Source organism: Bemisia tabaci, chromosome 8 (genome assembly GCF_918797505.1).
Source record: "Bemisia tabaci chromosome 8, PGI_BMITA_v3".
Taxonomy (NCBI): domain Eukaryota; kingdom Metazoa; phylum Arthropoda; class Insecta; order Hemiptera; family Aleyrodidae; genus Bemisia; species Bemisia tabaci.
Window position 1 is genome coordinate 29,960,637 of NC_092800.1, and position 21,860 is coordinate 29,982,496.

A 21,860-nucleotide genomic window follows, 5' to 3' on the forward strand; every position below is an offset into this window, starting at 1 on the left:
TACTCTCTGATAATAATGCTTTAAAAAAATCGGTACATCAGAATAAAATATGTGTGACTTAAATATAGAAAACTTTGACAAACGATACAATGACCCATGAAGAGGGGTGAATGGCAATAATTTTTTTTGTTTTTTTTGCATCATGATGGAGATTATACTAGAATAACTAACATTCAACTAATTTTTATTGTGATACAAATGTTACAATTGATCCCCCCTCCCCCTTCCAAATATCCTGGCCAAAAAAAGCGAATCTCTCAGGAATACCTGTGGTGTTGTCATGATGTCGTTTTTAAATATGTGGTATACACAATTTTATTTGTGTTCCTGTTTGTCGATGCGCTATTAGAATTAGGCGTGATTGACCTGCGGGTTTTTGTCTTCTTCTTTTTGCGTCAACCCTGAACTTTAAAATAAAAATACAATAAAATAAAAAAAATAATAAAAAAATTAGTGACTATATCTGAATAAAATAAACCGTGTCGTATAAAATCGGGGTATCTCGCAATAATGTTATCGCTCAAGTTGCTTTTTGAGAGCTTAACCATTAACTCTGAATTGTTTTGTCTCTAGATGCAAACATTCTTACTTAGTATCCTCTTAGATATAGCTCTTACGAAACAATTGCACCACAAATGATCAGTTTTGTGAAACGGAGTGAATTAAAAACCTAGGAATTGACTGTACTTTGCAAATAGTGTTGTATACCTCGGCATAGTTGTCAATTCCTAAGTTTGCCTTCAAAAGTTTGTGATACCACACGCACGAGAATGGAGTTAATATAGTTGTATCAATAAATTTTACCATAAATAAGAACGCAGAGAGTTTTGCGCTATTTCATTTTGTCACCTATACACTGGCTTTTGAAACTTTTGAGCACTTAATGGTGTCTGCATGGACTGATCTTAATTTTTATTTTCAGTCTAAATGATTCAAAAGCAATGTACAGTTCAAGGAGTCCTTAGTGATCAAGGCTGTCCTCGATGATATTTGCTGTGCAAAGAATTGCAATTGAACGGATTAAAAAAAACCGCACATAATAATCCTGCGACTAATGCAAGTAATCATCCTAATCAAATCGCTCCCAATTGTTAATTTGAAGGATATTCACCGAAAATTTCAAGAGAGGCTGTCGGTTAATTTTCTTAAAAATATGCATCAATGAAATTCAATTACCTACCAAATTTTCTAAAATCAATAAATCGCCAAAAATCCGCGGAGATACAAATATCCAATAGTACTGTATTAAGGGAATACAAAAAGAAAACAAAAAAAGAAAACCAAAAATAGAAAACAAAAAAGAAAACAAAAAAAGAAAACAAAAAAAGTAAACAAAAAAAAAAACAAAACAAAAAAAGAAAACAAAAAAAAGAAAACAAAAAAGAAGAAGAGAAAATATAACACTCATAGTGCATGATAAGGGCATAATTCAAATGATTTCCGCATTAAAATCACTTTAAATCATCCATAGGAAATTCGATCATAGTTGCCACGTCTTTCCCAGCGCAACCGAGCCCAGCGCGGAATCCCCTTTGTGAGTGGCCCGTATTTGTTTATCCACGACGAGACGGGCTCAAGCCGAGTATCATGGCATCGCGTCGCCGGCTCCGCGAGGCCCCCGATTGGCCGAGGCCCGGTCACGTGACCCCCGAGGGGCGGGGCCTCTCGCTCGGCGGGCGGACTCGCAGCGGTTACCCATCCCGGGGGTTTTAGTGTCAAGTGGCGTGCGAGCATCGGGCATTTTTACGGGACGTTTTTCGGGATTTTTTCGCGAAATCCTCGGATTTTGCCCTGGTTTTTGGCGCTGGCGAATTGTTGTTTGTGCGACGGTTTTGTTACTTGTTTGTGCGGTGTTTTTCCTTCGGGATTCCGTCGGAAATCCCACGTGCAACCTTGAGTGTGTTTCTTTACCACGACTGGCATAACCTTGTTCTCTTGCGTGGTTTTTTTTTTTCTACGTGTCAGTGGTGAATTTTGTAGTAGTGGTGACTTTTTTCCACAGCAGCGCGCGTTTTAAAGGAATTGGATTACGGTTACTCTCCGACAAGTGCCTTGTGTCTACTCAAAATCAGTCGAATAATGACGTAACGAAGGTAAAGATTCCCTTAACATGTATTTTCACTTGTTATATAGTATCGTATTCAGTGCTGCATATAGATGCACACAGCGACAGCGCTATCTGAGATTGTAATAGTAATTGGACATATTTTTACGAAAGAAACGTATCTAACTATTAGGCCCCTGGCAGATAAATTTCTTTTGCGTAAATAGGACTAATTACTATTGGTATTGAGGTTTTTTCATTACTTCAAATATCACAAGGGGCAATTCTATGCGCTTTTTCAGTTAAAGACCCGTATCCCGTAGTCCTTACTGTGCTGTGCAATCAGCCCCGCAGGCAACCGTTTTCTGATACCATCAAATTTAAGTCGCCTTACTGAGAAAGATATGTGGCTTATGAACCAAACAGTGGTTCAAATGGAACACAACCGATAGTGGTAATAGCACTTATATACCTCAGTGATGGTGTATACACAGTAAGTATGATATTTATACCTTAGTATAGTTGTTGACAGATCGAGGATCATTATAGTTCATACACCACTTTTAGTGGTGTTTCATATGAACCACTAATTGGTTTATAAAGCCATAGATTTGTCTCCGTATTGGCCGAGGCCAAGAATCGAAGCTGGGATATTCTGTTCATGGGCCGACAAAAAACTTATACTTGGTGATCCAGTGGACGCTATCAGATGTATAGCACCCGCTGAGTCACTCGGTTACTGAAAAAACCGTAGAAATCAGGGGAACAGACACATTAATACTCTAGGTCTTTCAAATTTTCAGAGATTAAGGCCGAGTGGAGTGCGTTTTATCAGATCCACTCGTCAGTTCTGTGAAAATTCGTCACTGTTACCGAGATTCGAAGTCGAGACCTTTTGACCTAGAGTCTGACTGTATACCAACCTGGCCGGTGGTCGCACCATTCTGACGTGCTGAAGGAAGAACGCCGTATGAGCCTTCAGGCGTTGCCAAATTTCTCTCACAAATGACGAGTTTTCAGAAAAATGTTTTAATATTTTTCACCAATTTTTAAGAGGATTTATGGGAGGAAATTTGGCAACTCTCGAATTTTCATACGGCGTTTTTCCTTGGCACGGCAGCTGATTATACTGATACTGTAAATAGTGGATTTTCCTTTGAGAGCATGACACGCATGCGTAATGAAAAAAAAAAAAAGATCTTGCTCAAGAGCCTTAATTTATTGAAGCATATAAAGAGAGAAATTTCAACCTAAAAGTTTGGTTAATGAGGACAGTAGAATACAAAATAACCCCGGGCTTCGGTTGACAATGTCAAGAGAAAATGCCTGCTAGTTTTTATGGAGAACTTTAATAAAATATGAAAGATGGACACCAACGTCGCAATCGGAGGAAATTTTTCAGTCTCTCCATTGTTTACAGCGCTTAATTCACCGCAAACCGTATCAAAATCAACACAGCATTCAAATACCATGTCTAAGTTTTACTTAGTCCAGTGTAATTCGACATGAAATTGTACGAGAGCAAAATTTAAATATGGAATGCAAGTAAGAATGACGTATTCACAAGTTCAAAATTGTTCAACAGCTTAAAACACAGTTTAAGCTGCTGCTGCGTGACCGTAGCACCATCCAAATCGCCCGAAAATTTGCAATAATTAATTGGTGTGTGAAGGGGACTACTGTATCAAAAGCTTGCCATCGAGGAAAAAATGGATCGAAAATCGCAGGATTTACGTCTGAAAATACCCTCTCGCCTTCACATACTCATATCAATACCCTGCAATTCGTAGAGCTACGCGATAGGCAAAAAGCAAACTGTCAGTGCGTGGGACGTGTCTAAAATTGCTTCACTTTGATCGAAGAATAAAACATTTACAGAATCTAATCTCTCACAACTCAGAAGTAAAAGGCGCACCTATATGTCACAATTTTTGAAAATGAATAAAGTTGAAGGAACGTTTTGATAACACATTTTAAAAGGTGGGGTCACTGAGTGAATGGATAACAATCCTAGTGGCGTGGCGTGCTTTGCGATCCATCGATATTTCTCCATTAGAAGCTGTGGTAAATAATCGATTATTAAGGTGCTCACTGCGAACACCGTGTTTATCGATACTTTTCCATAGGTTTAAATGGCCGAGCAATCGATGTATTGCATAGCACGCCACGCCATTGAACAATCCAGCCGTGTTGTTGTTGTGTAGCCCACGCAAAGTGAAGGCAAATAAGTGATAAAGAATGTGCGTTTCACCTTCACACACCCAACGTCTTGAAACAGTTTTTTTCGATAGAAAAAGCTGCTGGTGGACAAATTATTATGCAGTTTGAGACACAGAACCTAACCCAGTATAATGATTGTTTCACAACATGATGTTCTGTTCAGGGAGGTTGAATATTTTATATAGCTTTTAAAGGTGGAACTCAAAAGATCGCCAGTTTTGGTTTTGTATCTTGCGCATTGCGTTGCAAAATTCCTGTTGTATTTCCTTTACAGTATTATCGCAGGATAATCGAAATTATTTACACAATTTTTTTACTTGAGACTGTAAGGCTGTAGGATGGGTAACTTCTTCAATTTAAATATGAGCGGAACTTTTAAAACACAGCAAACGAAATATCGATGGCTGAAATAAAGAAAACCTAAGATCACTTTTCGTCGTTTCAAATAATTGATCTTATTCTGTTTTCTTACAGAACATGCGCCGAAAGGTTTTTTTAATAATTTTTCAGAGTTTTTCACCGCAACACTCGATTATGCACAAAAATTCAAAATATATATTTTGGTTTGTTTCTTTTCAAGAGAATGAAGCACGAGCAAAAACTTACAACGTCGCAATTAGAGATCTGCCATTTTACTTCAGCCATCGCTATATAAGTTTATGGTTACACTATGGTTATATGTATACAATATTATTGCATACTTAAAAACTCGTTGACATCGAGTAGGTAAACAAAAATTATCAACATTTTCCGCCCTGAGTAGACGATGACAACGTAAATTGCATCTCAATCGCAAGGGATTAAACTGAGGGTAAAATGTTGAATTTCTGAGAAAAGTTGCACTTTAAAAGAATTCAATTTTATTCCAATTCAAAGAAAACACTCTTGATTAATTTGATTGTGGTGTACAAAATTTATCTAGAGTATATCGGAAATATTTAATGAGCTGTTCTCAACTTAGGCCATTATAAAACACCTCAGAGCAGGTCCAAATTCTCGTAATAATATTTAAGAAACTTTGAAAAAAATCGGGATCACGATTTTAATTTCAAACAGGATAGAAAGATTTACCTAATTTTTTAAACTTTTTATACGGAACATCATGCAGCATTCAGTACATTTCATCTCTCCACGTCCGCATGCACAGAAATAATTCTACGGTAAAAGGACTGATTTGGGACCCAGGTTGCGGTTTTTGCATGCCTGTAATGATATTTCTGACAGCAATTACCATAATTACTCTGCAACCGTTATACCACAGTGCAGTAAATATTATCACAATTTTGATTGCTGTCACCCAAAAGTCTACTCAGGTCCAAAATCAGGTGGACTTTTAACTAGGCACAGTCATCATATTTCTCCCCCAAACAAGTACCAAGGATACTTACATATTGAGAGGTTTTTAAATCACATACGCCTTTTTTACTTTTTACTTGTTTCCCGCTAAGAAACTCCTCGTGACTGAACTTTCTTTTCAAATTATACTGTCAACAGCGATACTTTTTCTATCAAAATGTGCTCTGAAGTTAATTAATAATAGAGGGTATACTCTCTGTGTAGTGGACCTTATTTTAGAAAAAAAAAATCTGAGCTGAGCTCTTTGCTTTACCAGGAAATTCCAAGTGGAGACTTAAGTATACCGGAAAGCTCTCTGGAAGACTTCTAACGAGAAACTCTGTTTTTAGGATCCCCTTCAGTAGGGAGAAAAATCCTACAACAACTTTTACCTTAACCACAGAGAAAATATCTTTGTTTGGCACAATAGCTCCTCCAAGCAGTGATTTTTCATTTAAATTTGTTCATTTATACAATAGCATCTATGTCGAAGGCAATTAGTCAAATCAGGCATTTCATCAAATGCCTAGGCCGGTATTCAGATTTTGACAATTTACGGAATTCTGTAAATTTATGGCGAGGAGTTCACGGGTTTTCAATATTTTGGAAAAAATAACTCTTCAAATCCGCGAACTCTCCTTGTTCCTTCCTTTTTAAATGCCTTTATTAGTACATTTAAATGTTAACATTTTAAAAATTCTAATTTTTATGACGTGCTGAAAATTTCATGATAAATGTGCATTCAGGATCTAAAAATCGTTTAAAATACCATTGTACGCTGCATTTTTTTTTTACAGAGAATTCTTTCTTACAGGAGCAACGAATTATTTTTTCTAAAATTAGGGTAAAACATCAACATTTCAATCTAAGTAAGAATATTTGACTATGCCTAAATGCCCGATTTGACTATTTGTCTTCAACGTCTACAAGAGCACTGTCATCGTCAGTTACCTAGGGCCCTAAAAATGTTCAAGTTCAAAAGTTCTGTGTTGAGGTCTCTGCGGATTCCATGCCGAGCAGAAATTCTTTCATCACCGAGAAAGACGACACTCCAGCGTCTTATCCTCCTCTCCAAGTCGCGGGTCATTAATTTTAAATTGTCTTTTGACAGATGTTTGTTACAACACGGCGGATCATAACTAATCATCATACTCCATCGAGTGATTCTAGCGCTGATTGCCAGTCTCACTCCATTCAAAGACTTTTAGCGAGCTGTTGCCAAGAATAGTGATGACTTTTAAACGAATTAACTGTAGCATGTCAATAGAGAATTTGCAGGTGTCTAAATTTGATGAATTTCGTAACTAAGCGGAAACTACTGAGTGAACTGAACAGGAGGACACCCTTGGTTCATGAATTGAGCAATTATTGGAGAAGATATGACAAAATAATCTAATCTGCTAAAATATATGTGTTTAAATGGAAAATGCCGCCAGATGACGTCACTAGGCCTTGCATTTTTGCTTTTGAATCTATTTTTATGCTTTTTTCGGTATCAGAGAAAAATTATAAAAAATATTGTGAAATCAGCACTTTAAGCACTTTCAGATGAAGTAATAAAAAATTTGCATACAAATTCTCGATTGAAATGAAGTCAATAATGACTTTTGATCCCTATAATAATTACAGCAAAATAATTTTACATACATTTAAAGTTAATTGAATGTCCTTGATGCTATAAAATTTAGGTTACGAACGAATCCACCGTCATAATGAACTCGACAAATTTTTAGTCAGTATAATTTAAATTTTTCTGACCCTGATTCACCTATAGAACTAATCAAGAAAAATACAAAATGTTAAGCTAGGTCGTAGAAATCACCAAAATAATTGGAAAAAGTTTATGTTGGAATGACCGCGATAAACGTGAAGATTAAAAGAAATTTATCAACCACACTTATACTTTAAGTCTTAAATGTTCCTCAAACCCTCAATTCAGATATCGTAATAAAATTAACACTTAAACGACTTTCATGCTTGTTCCAAATTTGATCATTGAGCACCCAAGTGATTATGAACCAAATATGGGTAAACATTTCACCGATAAAACAAATAATATGCTGAAATATCTTTTAGGGTGCAAAAATGTGTCTAGTGAACCGTAAATGCTGGTTTGACTGCCATCACAGTTAAGTTTGCTTTTCTAATATTTAAACTTAACATATTGTAAGTGCATGCAGTCAAGCGAACATCTATGACTAGACACATTTTTGACACCCAGAATGTAACTGAAGTTTTTGGTATTTGTTTACTACTTATGAGAATCAAAGCGACGCTCAAATCAAGCAACATCACTTTTTTCGGAGAAATTAATCGGTGCAGCTTCAACCATAATTTTCGCTCTGAGGTTATTTTTTGAGCTAATGTTTTATTTTTATTACGGTGGTAATAAATCAGCTTCCCATGACTGAAGTAAATTTCACCTCTGATATTTTAATATAATTTGCCTCACACGAAAACATCGTAATTCAGCCCCACTTTTGGAGAATAAAATACTCGACACGCTTATTGGGACATTCTTAGCTGCTTATAATTGTACTTGATGCACAAATTTGATGTACGTAACTTTATACAAATTGACCTCACAAATCACGCAAGAGTAACATCTCCTTGCAAAGGCTTGAAAAGCTTGCTCCAGACAAGTTGACAAATTTTCCTTGGAGTCCCGCGAGCTCTCACCAGAATAGCGGGCTGATTATTGAAATCGGTAGACAAAGCGATTGACAAGGGAGACATGAAGCAATCATATTGGAGGAAGCGGATGGTTGCAATAGACAAAAAGAAGGTAAAGGATAAACTAATTATAACGGCACCTCACGAATCACCTTGTGGTTAGTCCAACATTTCCTATCCCAGTCTGTCACAACCACCCGTTCGAGCCAACAAGATAGCTCGATTTTTTCCCTTGCCTTTTTTGTCTATCGCTTTGTCTACCAATGTCAATAATCCGCTCATTGGTTGGGCGAAATCTCCCAGATATATTTTTGTGGGGTGCCTCTTAGTGCCCCCTTCACAGAAAATGACTGGTTTTGTTCATACGAAAGGTAGTAAAGTAAAGTAGATTTGAGGGGCTTGGAGAACAAAATACGTAAGTGCAGTTTTTGCCATTTCGAGAGCTACGTGTTTAAAGTTTCAACATTTCATGGAGCCGGCAGGAAACTTTAAACTAATCTTTTCATGCTTAAAAATTGGAGTTCGGATGTGAATTTTTCATAGAATGTAATTAAAAATTAGATTCAGTTGAAATCATTATAATACACAATATTTTTTTTCAAAAATTGCACTTATGCGCTTTGTCCTCCAAGCCCCTCATTTCGTCGTTTCTTCCACGAAAAAACCTAACTTCATTTAAATGCTGACAAATTTCCTCTCGTGAATTTCATTTTTATCTGGAATATCTTGGACATTTCTGGCTGAAAATTGTGTTGATTTTCCTTTTGATCTTACGCAAAAATTAAAGAAATCTATGAAACTATGCACCTGTAAAAAATTGAATTGCCTAGGCCAATGCAGCCTTTGAATGGAGTTACGTTATTTCAGACGATTTGTACGACTCCAAAGAGGGAAGCTTCATTTTTGAGATCCCTCTTCCTACTACTCTGCTAAAATCAAAGGGGGGGGGCGATAAATCTTAGCCCCCGGTACACTTGCCATTCCATTGTGCTAAGGAAAAACGCCGTATTAACATTCGAGAGTTGCCAAATTATTCTCTTTCATGTAACTTCTAATTTTGACGAAATTTATGCGTATTGCTCCTTGTTATTTTCAGTTACTTTAGATAAAATTAAGTGCGAAATTGTGGGAACATTTCGGGTAAAAATATTCCCAATTTTTCCAGCAAATTAAGTTTTTATCGAAGGAAATTTGGGAACGTTTGAATGATCATACGGCGTTCTTTCTTAGCATGGCAGCATCGTGCTACATCATCCGAATCCAAATCAGCAGCACGGATTATTCTCGTGTACAGCTATACACGTATCCTTTGCAAGACACACTAATGGAATCTGACAACGTCACGACGCCGTGTGGAGTCCAGAGACCACGTCACGTGCATGGTCCCACCCCCGCTTTTCTCGATGCTCTGACGTAAGGGCGTATCTCTATCTCCATATGACCCCCTGACAGTATGGAGTCGTATGGAGAACAGGGCTCATGTGAGAAGTGAGATACGCCCTTATGTTAGAGGAGCAACGACTTTTCTCGCCATGGCGCACTGATCACTTGACCTTGACATGTTTTACTTCATCAGAGTACTCAGAGTTGAGATCACGACGCCACGTAAGCTGGCAACGTTAAAACCGCCGAGGAGCTAATGATCAATGAATTCCTCGTTTCTACGTGCTGAGCAAGCTGGGTGCTTGAAGTGTATGGGGAATTCCATTTGCTGGTTTATCTTGAATCACAATTCATAACACCCTGATGAACTTTCAATTAGATGCCTCGGTGAAGTTGTGCATGAGATTTAGGAGAGCTTAAACTCTGAAAAAGGGAAACACTGGGAAAACGTGACAGGGACGTCCCGTGAAGGGATGACGGCAGAGCGTTGACGAAGAGACGTTACGGTGTCTGTTGCCCGATAACGTCTGGAGAGACAAGCATATGTGGCGTTTGGGTGTCGTTGAACACCAGAGTGCGTTGTAGGAGTGACTTTTATTTATGTATTTATCTTAAGCTGTGAAAGATTTTTGGTGGCTCTGGGATGATAGTTTGCATCTTTTACAAAAAAATCCTCTCAGAAAGACAGGATGACGTGAGACAGGAACCTTGATAAAATGGAAATAGTCATGATGACTCATCAAAGGTATTTCCCGATGACGTCATCTTGCCTTTTCCAGTGACGTTTTCTGATATGCTAGTAAATCAACCACAATAACAAGAACAAAGTATAGCATCGTACATACACCTAAAATTTTGCTTAGCTTTTTTTTTATATAGGAAGAATATATATCTATCATCAATCGTGGAAATTATTATTACTAATGACTGCAAGGCTTAATTTTTAGACGATGAAAGATTGCAATGCTTGAATAGATAGCTATTGCTGCACGACGGATGTTTTTTGGCCTACCTCAAAAATTGAAGGCGAAGTAGCAATGTGCGTAGCCATCATTCCACCCTCGTGTTCATTCCCCTTCTTGCAAGTTTTCCTCTAAGCTAGAAAACGCCACTGGATGCTCAAGAGTGTTAGTTATACTCACACAGGCAACTATTAAGGAGCTATTGCTTGTTATCAATGTATTATTCTAGGATACAAACGGATTTATCATTATTCAGTAACTCTGGTATTATATTCAGTAACATCCTCACTCTGGGAATGCAAGGGTCGTAAATACACAACAGATCATTTTTACGAGTGCAGCTGGTTAGAGGAAATTCGAAGAAGAAATAATTATTTTCAACCCTTAAATATTCAAAACATCATGCGAACTAAGATGGAATAACGCAGATATACAGATATCTACGTTTTCAAAATTCGGTACACACTGCAATCAAATGCTCAAAGCAACGCACATAATGCTCAGAGCAACACACATAATGCTCAATGCAACGCACATAATGCTCAAATCAACGCACATAATGCTTAAAGCAACGCATATATTTCTTCACCCCATTACAAGCTTGAATATCATATTGCAAGAGGTTCCTTCCCTCTGCGGATGGGTTTAAAATTAGGTCTGTTAAGAGTGTGGGTATGGGAATTACGGTTTGGAGAACGTTGGATGGTAGAGGTGAATAATACTATCAAAAAATGTTTCATTTTGTGTTGTCTGAAATTTTGGTGTAAAATTCATGAAGTGCTTTTCAATCTGAAGCCTATTTTCCGTAAAAAAACTGGAGTAAAATGAGTATGAAGCAAAACTAACTCTTTTGGCAGAGTCGTTCCGCCCTCACGATGCGAATTTCACCTGGGTTTTTTGGGAGAAAGATAAGCCTCGGCTTTCTTTTCAAAATTCCTGACGAAGCTACGAGACTTCGTTGGTGATTGATTCGCGTAATGAAATTCACACTAATTTTTTATTCAAAATCAGCGAACATTGTAATACAATGTCTGAAAGGTAGTAGCACTGAATATATTGGTATTTGGAGTGTAGCCGAGTGCTAGAAAATGTAAATTTTTCTTCAAAAAACTTACGTTTTATTAAACTAACATTTTATTGTCAAAGTTTGTAAATAAAATGTAAGTTTTTTAAAGAAAATTTTACATTATTTCTAGCACTCGGCTACACTGCAGATACCAATTTTTTTATTCTATTTGTTTTTATGTCCAAGCCATGATCAATGATACATATTTTTCTGTTTCAGGGACGAGCTGGTCCAAACGGTGGCATCCTCAAATTCCGGCGTACGAAAAAAACAAAATTCCCGATCCGAAAAATGTTTAAAATGCACTAGAATGACCCCGGGCTCCCCGAATTTCTCTCACACCTTGGAAATGAAGAAATTCAAGAAAAGCTTACGGTGAAGTGTCGGTACATCAACCCCTCGAACCCCGCGATAAACCCCCCAAGTAGTGCTCCCACTTTCTTTCGCGAGGCGTTCGCGAACCCGATCCAAAATTCCGGAAATCGTGGAGACGTCGAGCGACTTTAGGACGAGGATGAATTCGTTCCTGCCCCCGTACCACCATCAATCGGCGCCGATCCACCATCAACCGGTGGGCTCCATGATGGTGGACCCCAAGTTCCCCCCGGCCGAGGAGTACAGCCAGAGCAACTACACCAACTCCGACTACTACCACACGCACAACCCCGGGCTCCACCAGTACTCCGGCTACCACCACCAGCCCACCACCACCCCCTACGGCTCCATGCCGCCCCTCCACGGGACCAACACCCACCACCCCAACCTCGTCACCCCCAACAACTACAACTACAACAACTACTATCTCCCCTCGCACGGGGTCCACCATAACCACAACCACCTCGCTGAACCCCCGATCCAGAACACTCCGCCTGTGCTGCAGAGTTCGACGACGCCGAACATGCTGTCGTCGGAGGACTCGCCGAAGAACGGCTCGCCGTGCCAGATGCAGTCCCCGGTGACGTCATCCATGGTGCACCAGGAGAACCTGCACTCGTCGCAGGGCATCCGCTGGACGGGAGCGAGTCTTCGGACGAGGACGAGGAGCTGGACGAGGACGATATGGATCTCATGCACGATGGGTCGCCGCTCATGATCGACGAGAACTCCGAGTCTGGCGATCGGGTTATCTACCCGTGGATGAAGAAGATTCACGTTGCTGGAGTCGGTGAGTAATCTTATTCATATAATTTTCCATTTAGCAGAGCGTATCCAGCAATTTGGCAACGCCGGATTTCCTCCATTGGACTGCATTTTGCAATTTGGAACTATAAATTCTGGCTCTTCTGGGAAAACACTTATGTGCAAAGGGAAATTAATGGCACATACGTTGTTTTTAAACCGGGCTAGAATTTATAGTTCCAAATTGCAAAATGTAGTCCATTTAAACCTATGTCAAATGGACTGCATTTTGCAATTTGGACCTATAAATTCTGGCTCATCTGAAAAAACACTTATAAGCATAGGGAAACTAATGGCACATACGTTGTTTTTAAATCGGGCCGGAATTTATAGGTCCAAATTGCAAAATGCAGTCCAAATAATCGACACTTGGCAGAGCACATTGCCCCTCCAAGAATCGATATATTTTCATAGGTTTAAATGAAGAAGGACAATGTTGCCAATCTGCTAGATACGCCGATTTTGCTGGTAAACCGTTTTGGGAGAGAGTTTTCAAACTTGAAATGAAGGCCACAAAAGTTAGGGAACATGAATGTCTTGGAAAAAGAGAACTCATAGGTTTGATTTTAGCCGCGTTGAATATTGTTGGCAGTAAAATTGTCATTTCCCGAGAGTTCGTTTGGAAATCTTAGGCGAATCTAGGAACTTCGAAAGAGGGGTGGGTAGAAGGGCAATCCGGGGGCCTTCCCAGGAAATTCTCAAAATTTTGAAGGATCTGACATGCAGTTTGAGTCCATAACGTCATAAATAATTGCCTACATAAACTCCCCTCTTTCTTCTTTTCCCCTTTCTTTCCTTTTTTCGGCGAACGCAACCTCCCCTTCTCCCCCCTCTCCCCCCTGGATTCGCTTATATTGAGGATGGCGAAGAAGCACCAAAAGTATAGATAGGCTAAAACGAAAATTTAATACATTTTTCATGCAAGAATTTGCTTCCTCTTGTGCTCTAGCGCGTGTTAAATAAGCCTGTAATATTGTTGAGTCTCTCACGTGTTCATTATTTGGGTTGACTAAAATTCAGTTAAAATCTAGTCGAATTAATCTGCAAGGGTGGTCTCTCCATGAACCGTGCAAATAGGGGTCGTGAAGAAGATTTCCAGCCAGATTAATCTCCAATGCTGCAGCTTGGGAGAATCTTCTCTGCACTCATTAAAAAGGTCTTAAAAGCGACACGCTTATTCTCACCGCGAGATGCCCTCGAAACCCGATAAACCCAGGACCCGGAACACTCGAAACCTGCGACGCGACGGTTGGCACTGCTCAAAGGACAAAAAGATGAGTGCGCTATGAATACGTTACAAATGAGCATCGATTTATAAAGCGCGCGGCGTGGTGGCCGCTGACTGCCGAGTGCATCGCTGGCAACTTTGAGCATCCTCTTCGGGGGTTCCGCAAGATTAATACGCCCCACTCGAAAAGTGGCTTGTCCGCCATTAGCCCCTAATGGCCGCCCATCAATCTTTCAATAACCGGTGCAAACGCTCCTACCGAAAACCTCACAACTACCTCTGTAATCCCGCTTACACTTATGCTGTTCTTCCGCGGCGGTGCAGTCCGTGCCTCGCCGTGTTTTGATTAATCCTGGCGACACTTGACCTTTGCGGCGCGGTCCATTATCGGTTCCCGGCCTTTATTCTTCGGACTGTTTATACCTATTTATGAGTGTTTATCGTGCAATTTGTTCGAGCCCTGGGGAGGGACCCCGGACCGCACAACTGCTCTTGAAAAATGCCCCCGACTCGGAATTGAATATTTTGACAGCTTAAAAATTGGTCTCCCGACTCGTAACGAGATTTAAATGGGTTGAGGGTTATTTTTCATCCCCATGGGGTTTTTTCACGATGTTATTATTTTTTTTTAAATATCGAATAAAAAACGACGTTGATTGTTAGCGGATTTGGGAACACACCCTTGAAAGTGACGTGCGACGAAAAAAACTATCTACACAGTGGACTTTTCAAAAGAGGGAGTGTAAAATATTAAATTTGAACTCGTCATAATCGAGTAGAAATATTTCGGAGGTACCACATTTCTGCTTCTCAAAGCAAGGAACCATATCAATCTAAAAATTGACCGATGAACTCTGCGTTGCAAAATATGTCCTGTCCATCATGGGGGGAGAAAAAAAACAAACAAACATATCGACAGACTATTCTCGCAGGTACCTTTGACCCGTCATTTAAAATTGAAAATGATGACTTCTGCTAATTGCAAAAACAGGGTGCCTTGTACCTACGTTTTGCATGCATCGCTCATATAGATAATGGGAGGTCTCTGAAATATTTTGGTTCTTAGCATTTTACGTCAGACAAGGTTTTCAAAAAGTGAGATTTGATCTCACAATAATTATTTTATTATCTTGCAAAACCGATTTTGCTTGCTCGATTACCTTAAAAATCCGGTTATTTTACGACGAAAGAATATTGAAAGAACCAAACGTATACGGAGAACTAAATAAATGCTAAATCCAAAACTCTGTCTTTGGTTAAACTTATCGCATCTTGGATTGATTCCTCTCTGAAGATGATCGAATTCAAGTCAATTTTAAACTCAGCAAAATTGGATTTTTACTTCAATATCCGAACTGAAAGAAGCACTTATAATATATACAATAAGTTGTATTATTTGTAGGACATTTTAAAAGTAAAAACCCTTCCCCATATTCAAAATGCATTCTTATCGACCCGTAGTGAAATAATAGTTCAACAAAAACCATTGAGAAAAAGTCGAATATGGATTACATTTTGCAAAAGGGAACCACTGTCACTGAATCTTCCATAAAATCGCCAGTCTGCATAGAGAAACCAGTAGTGGCATATATGTTCACTGAAAAAAATAGTGTGCTGTTTTAGCACCTAAGATGTCAAAAATGTGTCTGGTGATCCCAAAATGCTGCCTTTACTGCCCTCGCAGTTAACTTTACATCCTACGAATGCAAATTCAACTGCGTGGGCAATCAAGGGAGCATCTTAGGATGACCAGACACATTTTTGACATCCTAGGTGCCAAAACAGCACTTCATATTTTTCGGTGTTGTTTCTAAAATGAGCCAGATATAGTGGTTCCTTATTGCAAAATGTAATCCATTCATCCCCTGCATTTTCCGCATGTAAGAAAGACTGTTCTAACTCTGCACGGAAGATTGATGATCTGCTTGGATTTGAATGGAGAGATAATAAGGACCACGTCCAAAAAACCAAATTATAATTCAAGTGCAAGGAAGAGCATTCCAAAATGTCATCGATTGACCCAGGTCAAAATGAACGGTGTCACATGAACATGCAAATGTGTCCCATTTTGAACATCTCGATCGAGGAAAAAAATTCAATTAAGACATATTTGACACTTCGTGTTTCCGCATTTTCTTTTTTAAAAACGCTCCGGCCCGGCATCTCTTTCCACTTAGCGACACGAGACCACCTCAAACAGGAGGGAAAAGCTACAAAAAAGCGGTGAAAAAATGTTGACTAGGCCTGTGATTAATGGTGACTCTAATGGCGGTGCCACATTTTCACGGCTTACCACAACATTTGATCACTGTGCCTCACTACCGCGACATCCTGCCAAATGGTGCGAGAATTCACTTTGATTAATTTCCACAGAGGCTTTTTGAGGTTAATGCTAGGATTTTTTTTTTTTTTTTTTTTTTTTTTTTTTTTTTTTTTTAATAAGGTTGATCGATTATTCGATTCGATTCGGTGGAAGAGGGGTGGCCATGATTGAGTCCTCCATAATTAGGGAACATTTTTCAAAAGAGGGTGAGTAATTAACACCTTATCACGTAAATATATGCTAAATAGAACTATGTGCAAATGAATCACAGTATGAACGCCGTATGCGCCCTCAGATATTGCCAAATTTCCTCTGTTAAAATACAAATTTTCAGGAAAATCTGCGGATATTGTTCCCGTAATTTTTTAGAAAACATTATTCGCAATTCGATCTAAATTATCTGAAAATTTCAAGAGATAATATTCAAAACCCTCCTTCAAGATAAACATTTTATTTAGGGAAAGTTGGCAAACTTCAAAGGCTCATCCAGCGTTTTTCCTTAGCGTAACAATATTTTCATAGGATTCGCGAACTTCATTTAATGCAGTATAGGACATCCCAGGCGTATGAATGAATTATTTCAGTTTACCACATGTTTCAAACTATGCAAGCAGTGCATTATATGTTTCTTAATCAGCACAGTATATTATAGAGAATGGTTCCTGACTAGGGTTGTTCCAAACAGCGTATCTCTTTGAGGAAAAATGGAGAATTTGCACATACAAATTTTACTGCTTCATCATAGGGTTCCTACTGAGCTGAGTTCGCAGTATTTTTCATACTTTTTTCTGGCATGGGAAATGGAGAAAAATAAGTTTAAAAATGAGAAAATGACGTCATTTGGCTGCATTTTCTATTTAAACACATGTATTTTAGCAGATTAGGTTATTTTTTCATATTTCCTCCAATAATTGTTCAATTTTGAAACCAATTATATCCTCGTACTCGCAATTTCACTAGCAGTATCGTCTTAAAGATGAAATTCACAAAATTTAAGACACCTGCAAATTCTCAGATGCTCAGATGAGCTTTTTCCCTCTGTATTAAGATTTTCAGTTTTCTGGACTTTCAACGCAGGTTGGCTTAAAATCCCAACTTACCGTCTTACCCTTGAAAAGTCGCGGAAAACAGGAAAATAGCGGAGAATTATGAAGTATGACAACGTTGTCATGGTGCATGAAGTCGGGCCGGCGCGGCGGTGGTGGTGCGGTGCGGTGCCACGGCCGAGACGTGACACGTGACGCGTGACAGACGCCGGCGTCTGACGTCGGGAGCGCGGCGCGGCGTCGCCACGCCTGCCGCACCCGATTTTCACGCTTGTTACCGCTGATAACCGCATCGATTTTCCCAATTACGACCGGTCCCCGCCCGGGGGCGGCGCGGCGCACCTCGCGCTCACCGCCGCGCCGCGACGCGGTCAAACCGCCCCGTCCCCGCCGGTCCCGACGCCCGGACAGGGATTTATTGCGAAACCGGTGGTGCAGCAGCGCGTCAAGAGAAAACCTGGCAAAACTCCATTGGCAGCAACATACGATGCAAGCTGTGCAAGCTCACTTAAACTTATACCGGAGCATGCTGCCGTGTTGAGGAAGAACGCCGTATGAGCCTTCAGACGTTGCCAAATTTGTATTCAATAAAAACCAAATTTACTGGAAAAATTGTAAATATTTCCCCCCTAAATTTTCAGACAATTTTGTGCGAAATTTAATTGAAAATAACTGAAAATTTCAAAGAAAAATGTGCATGAATGTCGGCAAAAATACACGGTTTATCAAGGGAAATTTGGCAACTCTCGAATGTTCATACGGCGTTCTTTCTTAGCACGGCAGTATTTATGAGTTTTATGAGTCCTAAGAGCGTGAGAACGGACAAGTCGTGCTTTAGCTACAGAGCTGTCTTCTGAGGCCTGAATTACTAAATTGAATCCTACAAAGTAGCATAAAATAAGAACAGTGTCCAATATCCAAGGTTTCAGTCAAATATGGATCGTATTCGCACCGATATATAAGTGAAGTTGATCAGTGGCGTGGCGTGCTTTGCGATATATCGATTGATCTGCCATTTAAACGTATGGAAAAGGATCGATAAACAAAGGATGCGAACGGTGTTCGCAGCTAACACCTTAATAATCGATTATTTACCATAGGGTTAAATGGCATAACAATCGATATATCGCAATTCACGCCACGCTACTGAAGTTGATTTAAAATTCTGGATGTGCCGCTGAACACGCGTCATTTAGAGAAAACTGTGTTTCAAACTTTAAAATGCTATGTTCATAGCACAGAGTCGCTAGCTTGTAAAAGGAATTTTCGCCCAGCAATTTTACAAAAATGAACTAAATCGCGCGAAATGTCTTCCTTGGGACACTAGGAGGAATTTTTCCGACGAAATCTCGAAATTCAATTTTCAAACCGAACCGGGACCAAAAATTGCTTCACTTGGAATATTTCCTCCGTTAATCGAGGCCTCTTTTCTCTTGGATAGTCACAATCAATTTAATTCAGTTTTTCAACGTAAATAATTCTGCAATCACGATACATACTTCTCAAGTTTTACCATAGATCACCAAAAAAAAATGGATGCTGATTTAACATCCTGGATGTATAAAAGTATATTACAACTCACAAAACGCTGTACTAACTGCCACAACAATTAGTTTTACACAACTTGGCATTGCTAAAGTAACTGCTGTAGCGGTTAATACAGCGTTTTGTGGTTTTCGCACATTTCTTACATCCAGAATATTGAATCTGCGTCCTTTTTTTTCCGGTGTCGATGTACTGAGCAGCTTACGCACAATGGGCCTTTTGCATGCAAGAGATACAGCCGTGCGAATAGACTTTTCAGAGGTTAAATGACACGAAAATTACGATGGTCACATTAAAAAAGTCTGAAATACACTCCTTACTGCGCAATTTGCGTTGTTAGGAACGCGCTTTTTCAAATTTCCCGCGTCTGGGGGCAGTTTTCTAACGGAAACAATTAACGGCAACTCGCGGCTATTTCCGGTCAACTAAAACTGACAACATAACCTAAAAATCGGAGCTCGTGATATCGTGAAATGAAATGTAGAAGGATTGCGTTGGATATTTAAAAGTTGATCGATTTGGTTACCGCATAAAGCGTATATGGACCACTATAAGAGATCACGTTGGGTTTGTAAACAAACTGAAGGAAAAAATAACAACAACAACAATGACTCGGCATCTTCCGGAAATCACCGAGCCCGCCGTTTGCTCGTTTCCGGTGATTAGAAAACTGCCCCCAGACGCGGGAAATTTGAAAAAGCGCGTTCCTAACAACGCAAATTGCGCAGTAAGGAGTGTATTTCAGACTTTTTTAATGTGACCATTGTAATTTTCGTGTCATTTAACCACTAAAAAGTCTATCCGCGCGGCTGTATCTCTTGCATGCAACAGGCCCATTGAAATTTTGCAATATTTAAAGTATACTCTCCAAGTCTCTCTTGCATTTAAAACACAAACCCATATCTTTCCAAAAAAATCTGTCCGCAGATCTACGAGAAAAAACCAAGACAACCCTTCGACGCGACCTAGCGCAAACCTCACGGCGCGGCCTTTGTTTATTCACGTGTAACCTTTTCTTTTAAAAATGCTCACAATAGCGCTCCTATATTTACAATAACAGTGTCCTCGCTTCCCGGTTGTCTGTTTTTGTTTTCTCTGAAATGTCACAATACGTCACATTTTCGCGGTGTCCACCCCTTTATTCCGCCACGTTAGTGTGCGTGCGCAAGGGAGAAAGCGATGTGAAAATCCAGACTGAGGCAGCAAACGCGAAATTTGGCTTTTGAGAGCGCATAATGAGCCCTTTCTTCGGGTCATGTTTGACTTGTTGTAGGATCTTTGTTTACAGATCTTCCGCTTGTTTGCTCCCCTGTTTGTGCTGAGAATAACAGGATCTTCTGCCTCTATTCACAATCAGTGCATAGCAACTCGCTGTCTCCATCTGACGAGATCGGAGTTTGATATCGGTCTGCGATATATTTAGTCATGTTCTCATACATAGAATTCAGCGGCGGATCCAGAGTGAGTCGTTGGGGGGGGGGGCATTTTCTGATGACGCAGGGGGGACTCGGGGGGCCAGGGGCCATTTCGGAAAATTTTATAAAAAATAGCCCCTCCCATATTGAATTTTAAGCAGTTTTAACATACAATATACGCATTAAGTGAAGTTGAAAATTCACGAATGGTACCTCTTTTAGCGTAATTTGATTTTTGTGTACATGTGGACTATTTGGACTGCATTTTGCAATTTGGATCTATAAATTCTGGCTCATCTGAAAAAACACTTATGTGCGCAGGGAAACTAATGGCACATACGTTGTTTTTAAACCGGGCCGGAATTTATAGGTCCAAATTGCAAAATGCAGTCCATTTATTTCTGCGGTGTTGAGTAACCTTTTGGTCGGTAAACATTGGGTACATAGTTGTGTCTTAAGACTACTTCAGTAATTTTTTTTTCTCTCCCTAATCCCCCTTACCCCTTTATTTCCTTCTTTCCTTTTTCCTCTTTGGGCCGGGGGAGGGTGGGGGGTGGGCAAGGGCATGCCACCAAACCCTGGATCCGCTACTGATGGGAAGAGTATGGTCATCATGGTAATTTTGGAGCTCTTAGGGCTCAGAGAGGCAGCTAACCTATGAGCACAAACTGTCCAGAATGATCCATAATCACAATTTATACGACCCGTCCTTTGTGAGACTCGAATAATTCAAGATAGTTTTTCAATAAACATACTCATTTTTAGGAAGGAATGTTTCTTTTAAAACGTTTTGGGCCATCTTGGTTTGAAATCGGAATCCGAAAATTGGCAGCGGCATTTGGCGATTGGCGAGTGTTTTTCGTGTAGAAAGTTTGGCTGCTCTCTTGGGCCCTAAGCCTAAGAGTTCCGTGTTTTGACATAATGTTCATTTATTTTCATCTGCATATAGGTACTCTACTAATACGTTAAAGTGTAGTTTTTTGCGCATCGAGACTGCACTGACTTCACATAAATAATGTGTGAATTAAGTGGTGACTAAAACTTCTAAGGAATTCAATGAGATGGCTAAATATTTTAACAATTGTTGCGACAATTAAACCGTTGAAAAGTTTATTCAATTAGAAAACTGCCCAAAAGATAGTGGTTCTACGTTATTTCCTTTTTTTCATTTTTAAATTTTCCCCAGTGCTTTGCCCGTCATCTTTTTCCGCCTCTCCTCCGCTTTCTTTCAACATCTCTTCGTCTTTCTATCTTACAAAAAAGACGCACCTTTTTGTCCTCTAAACGCTGCCCGCTGTCCCCCCATAAGAGCTATAGATTTGCCTTTGTGAGTCGCACAGTTACTTAACAGTTCGCTCCTGTGAAAAATGGAGCCTTTGAGAGGCACAACGAAAGGGAAAATGGAAAGATAACTGTTCCTGACGTATAACAGCCCACAGGT

General features: G+C 39.6%; 1 protein-coding gene across 1 annotated transcript in view; it reads left to right on the plus strand.

Annotated features, from left to right (window-relative positions):
* Nucleotides 1-1,449: 1,449 nt before the first annotated feature.
* The window catches only part of Dfd (homeotic protein deformed), a 44,946-nt gene continuing 24,535 nt past the window's right edge, over nucleotides 1,450-21,860 (plus strand). Inside the window, 3 exon segments of the mRNA XM_019046868.2 lie at nucleotides 1,450-2,093; nucleotides 11,903-12,536; nucleotides 12,539-12,848. Of these exon segments, the coding sequence (XP_018902413.2) occupies nucleotides 12,198-12,536; nucleotides 12,539-12,848 (649 nt within the window). The 5' untranslated portion in view covers nucleotides 1,450-2,093; nucleotides 11,903-12,197.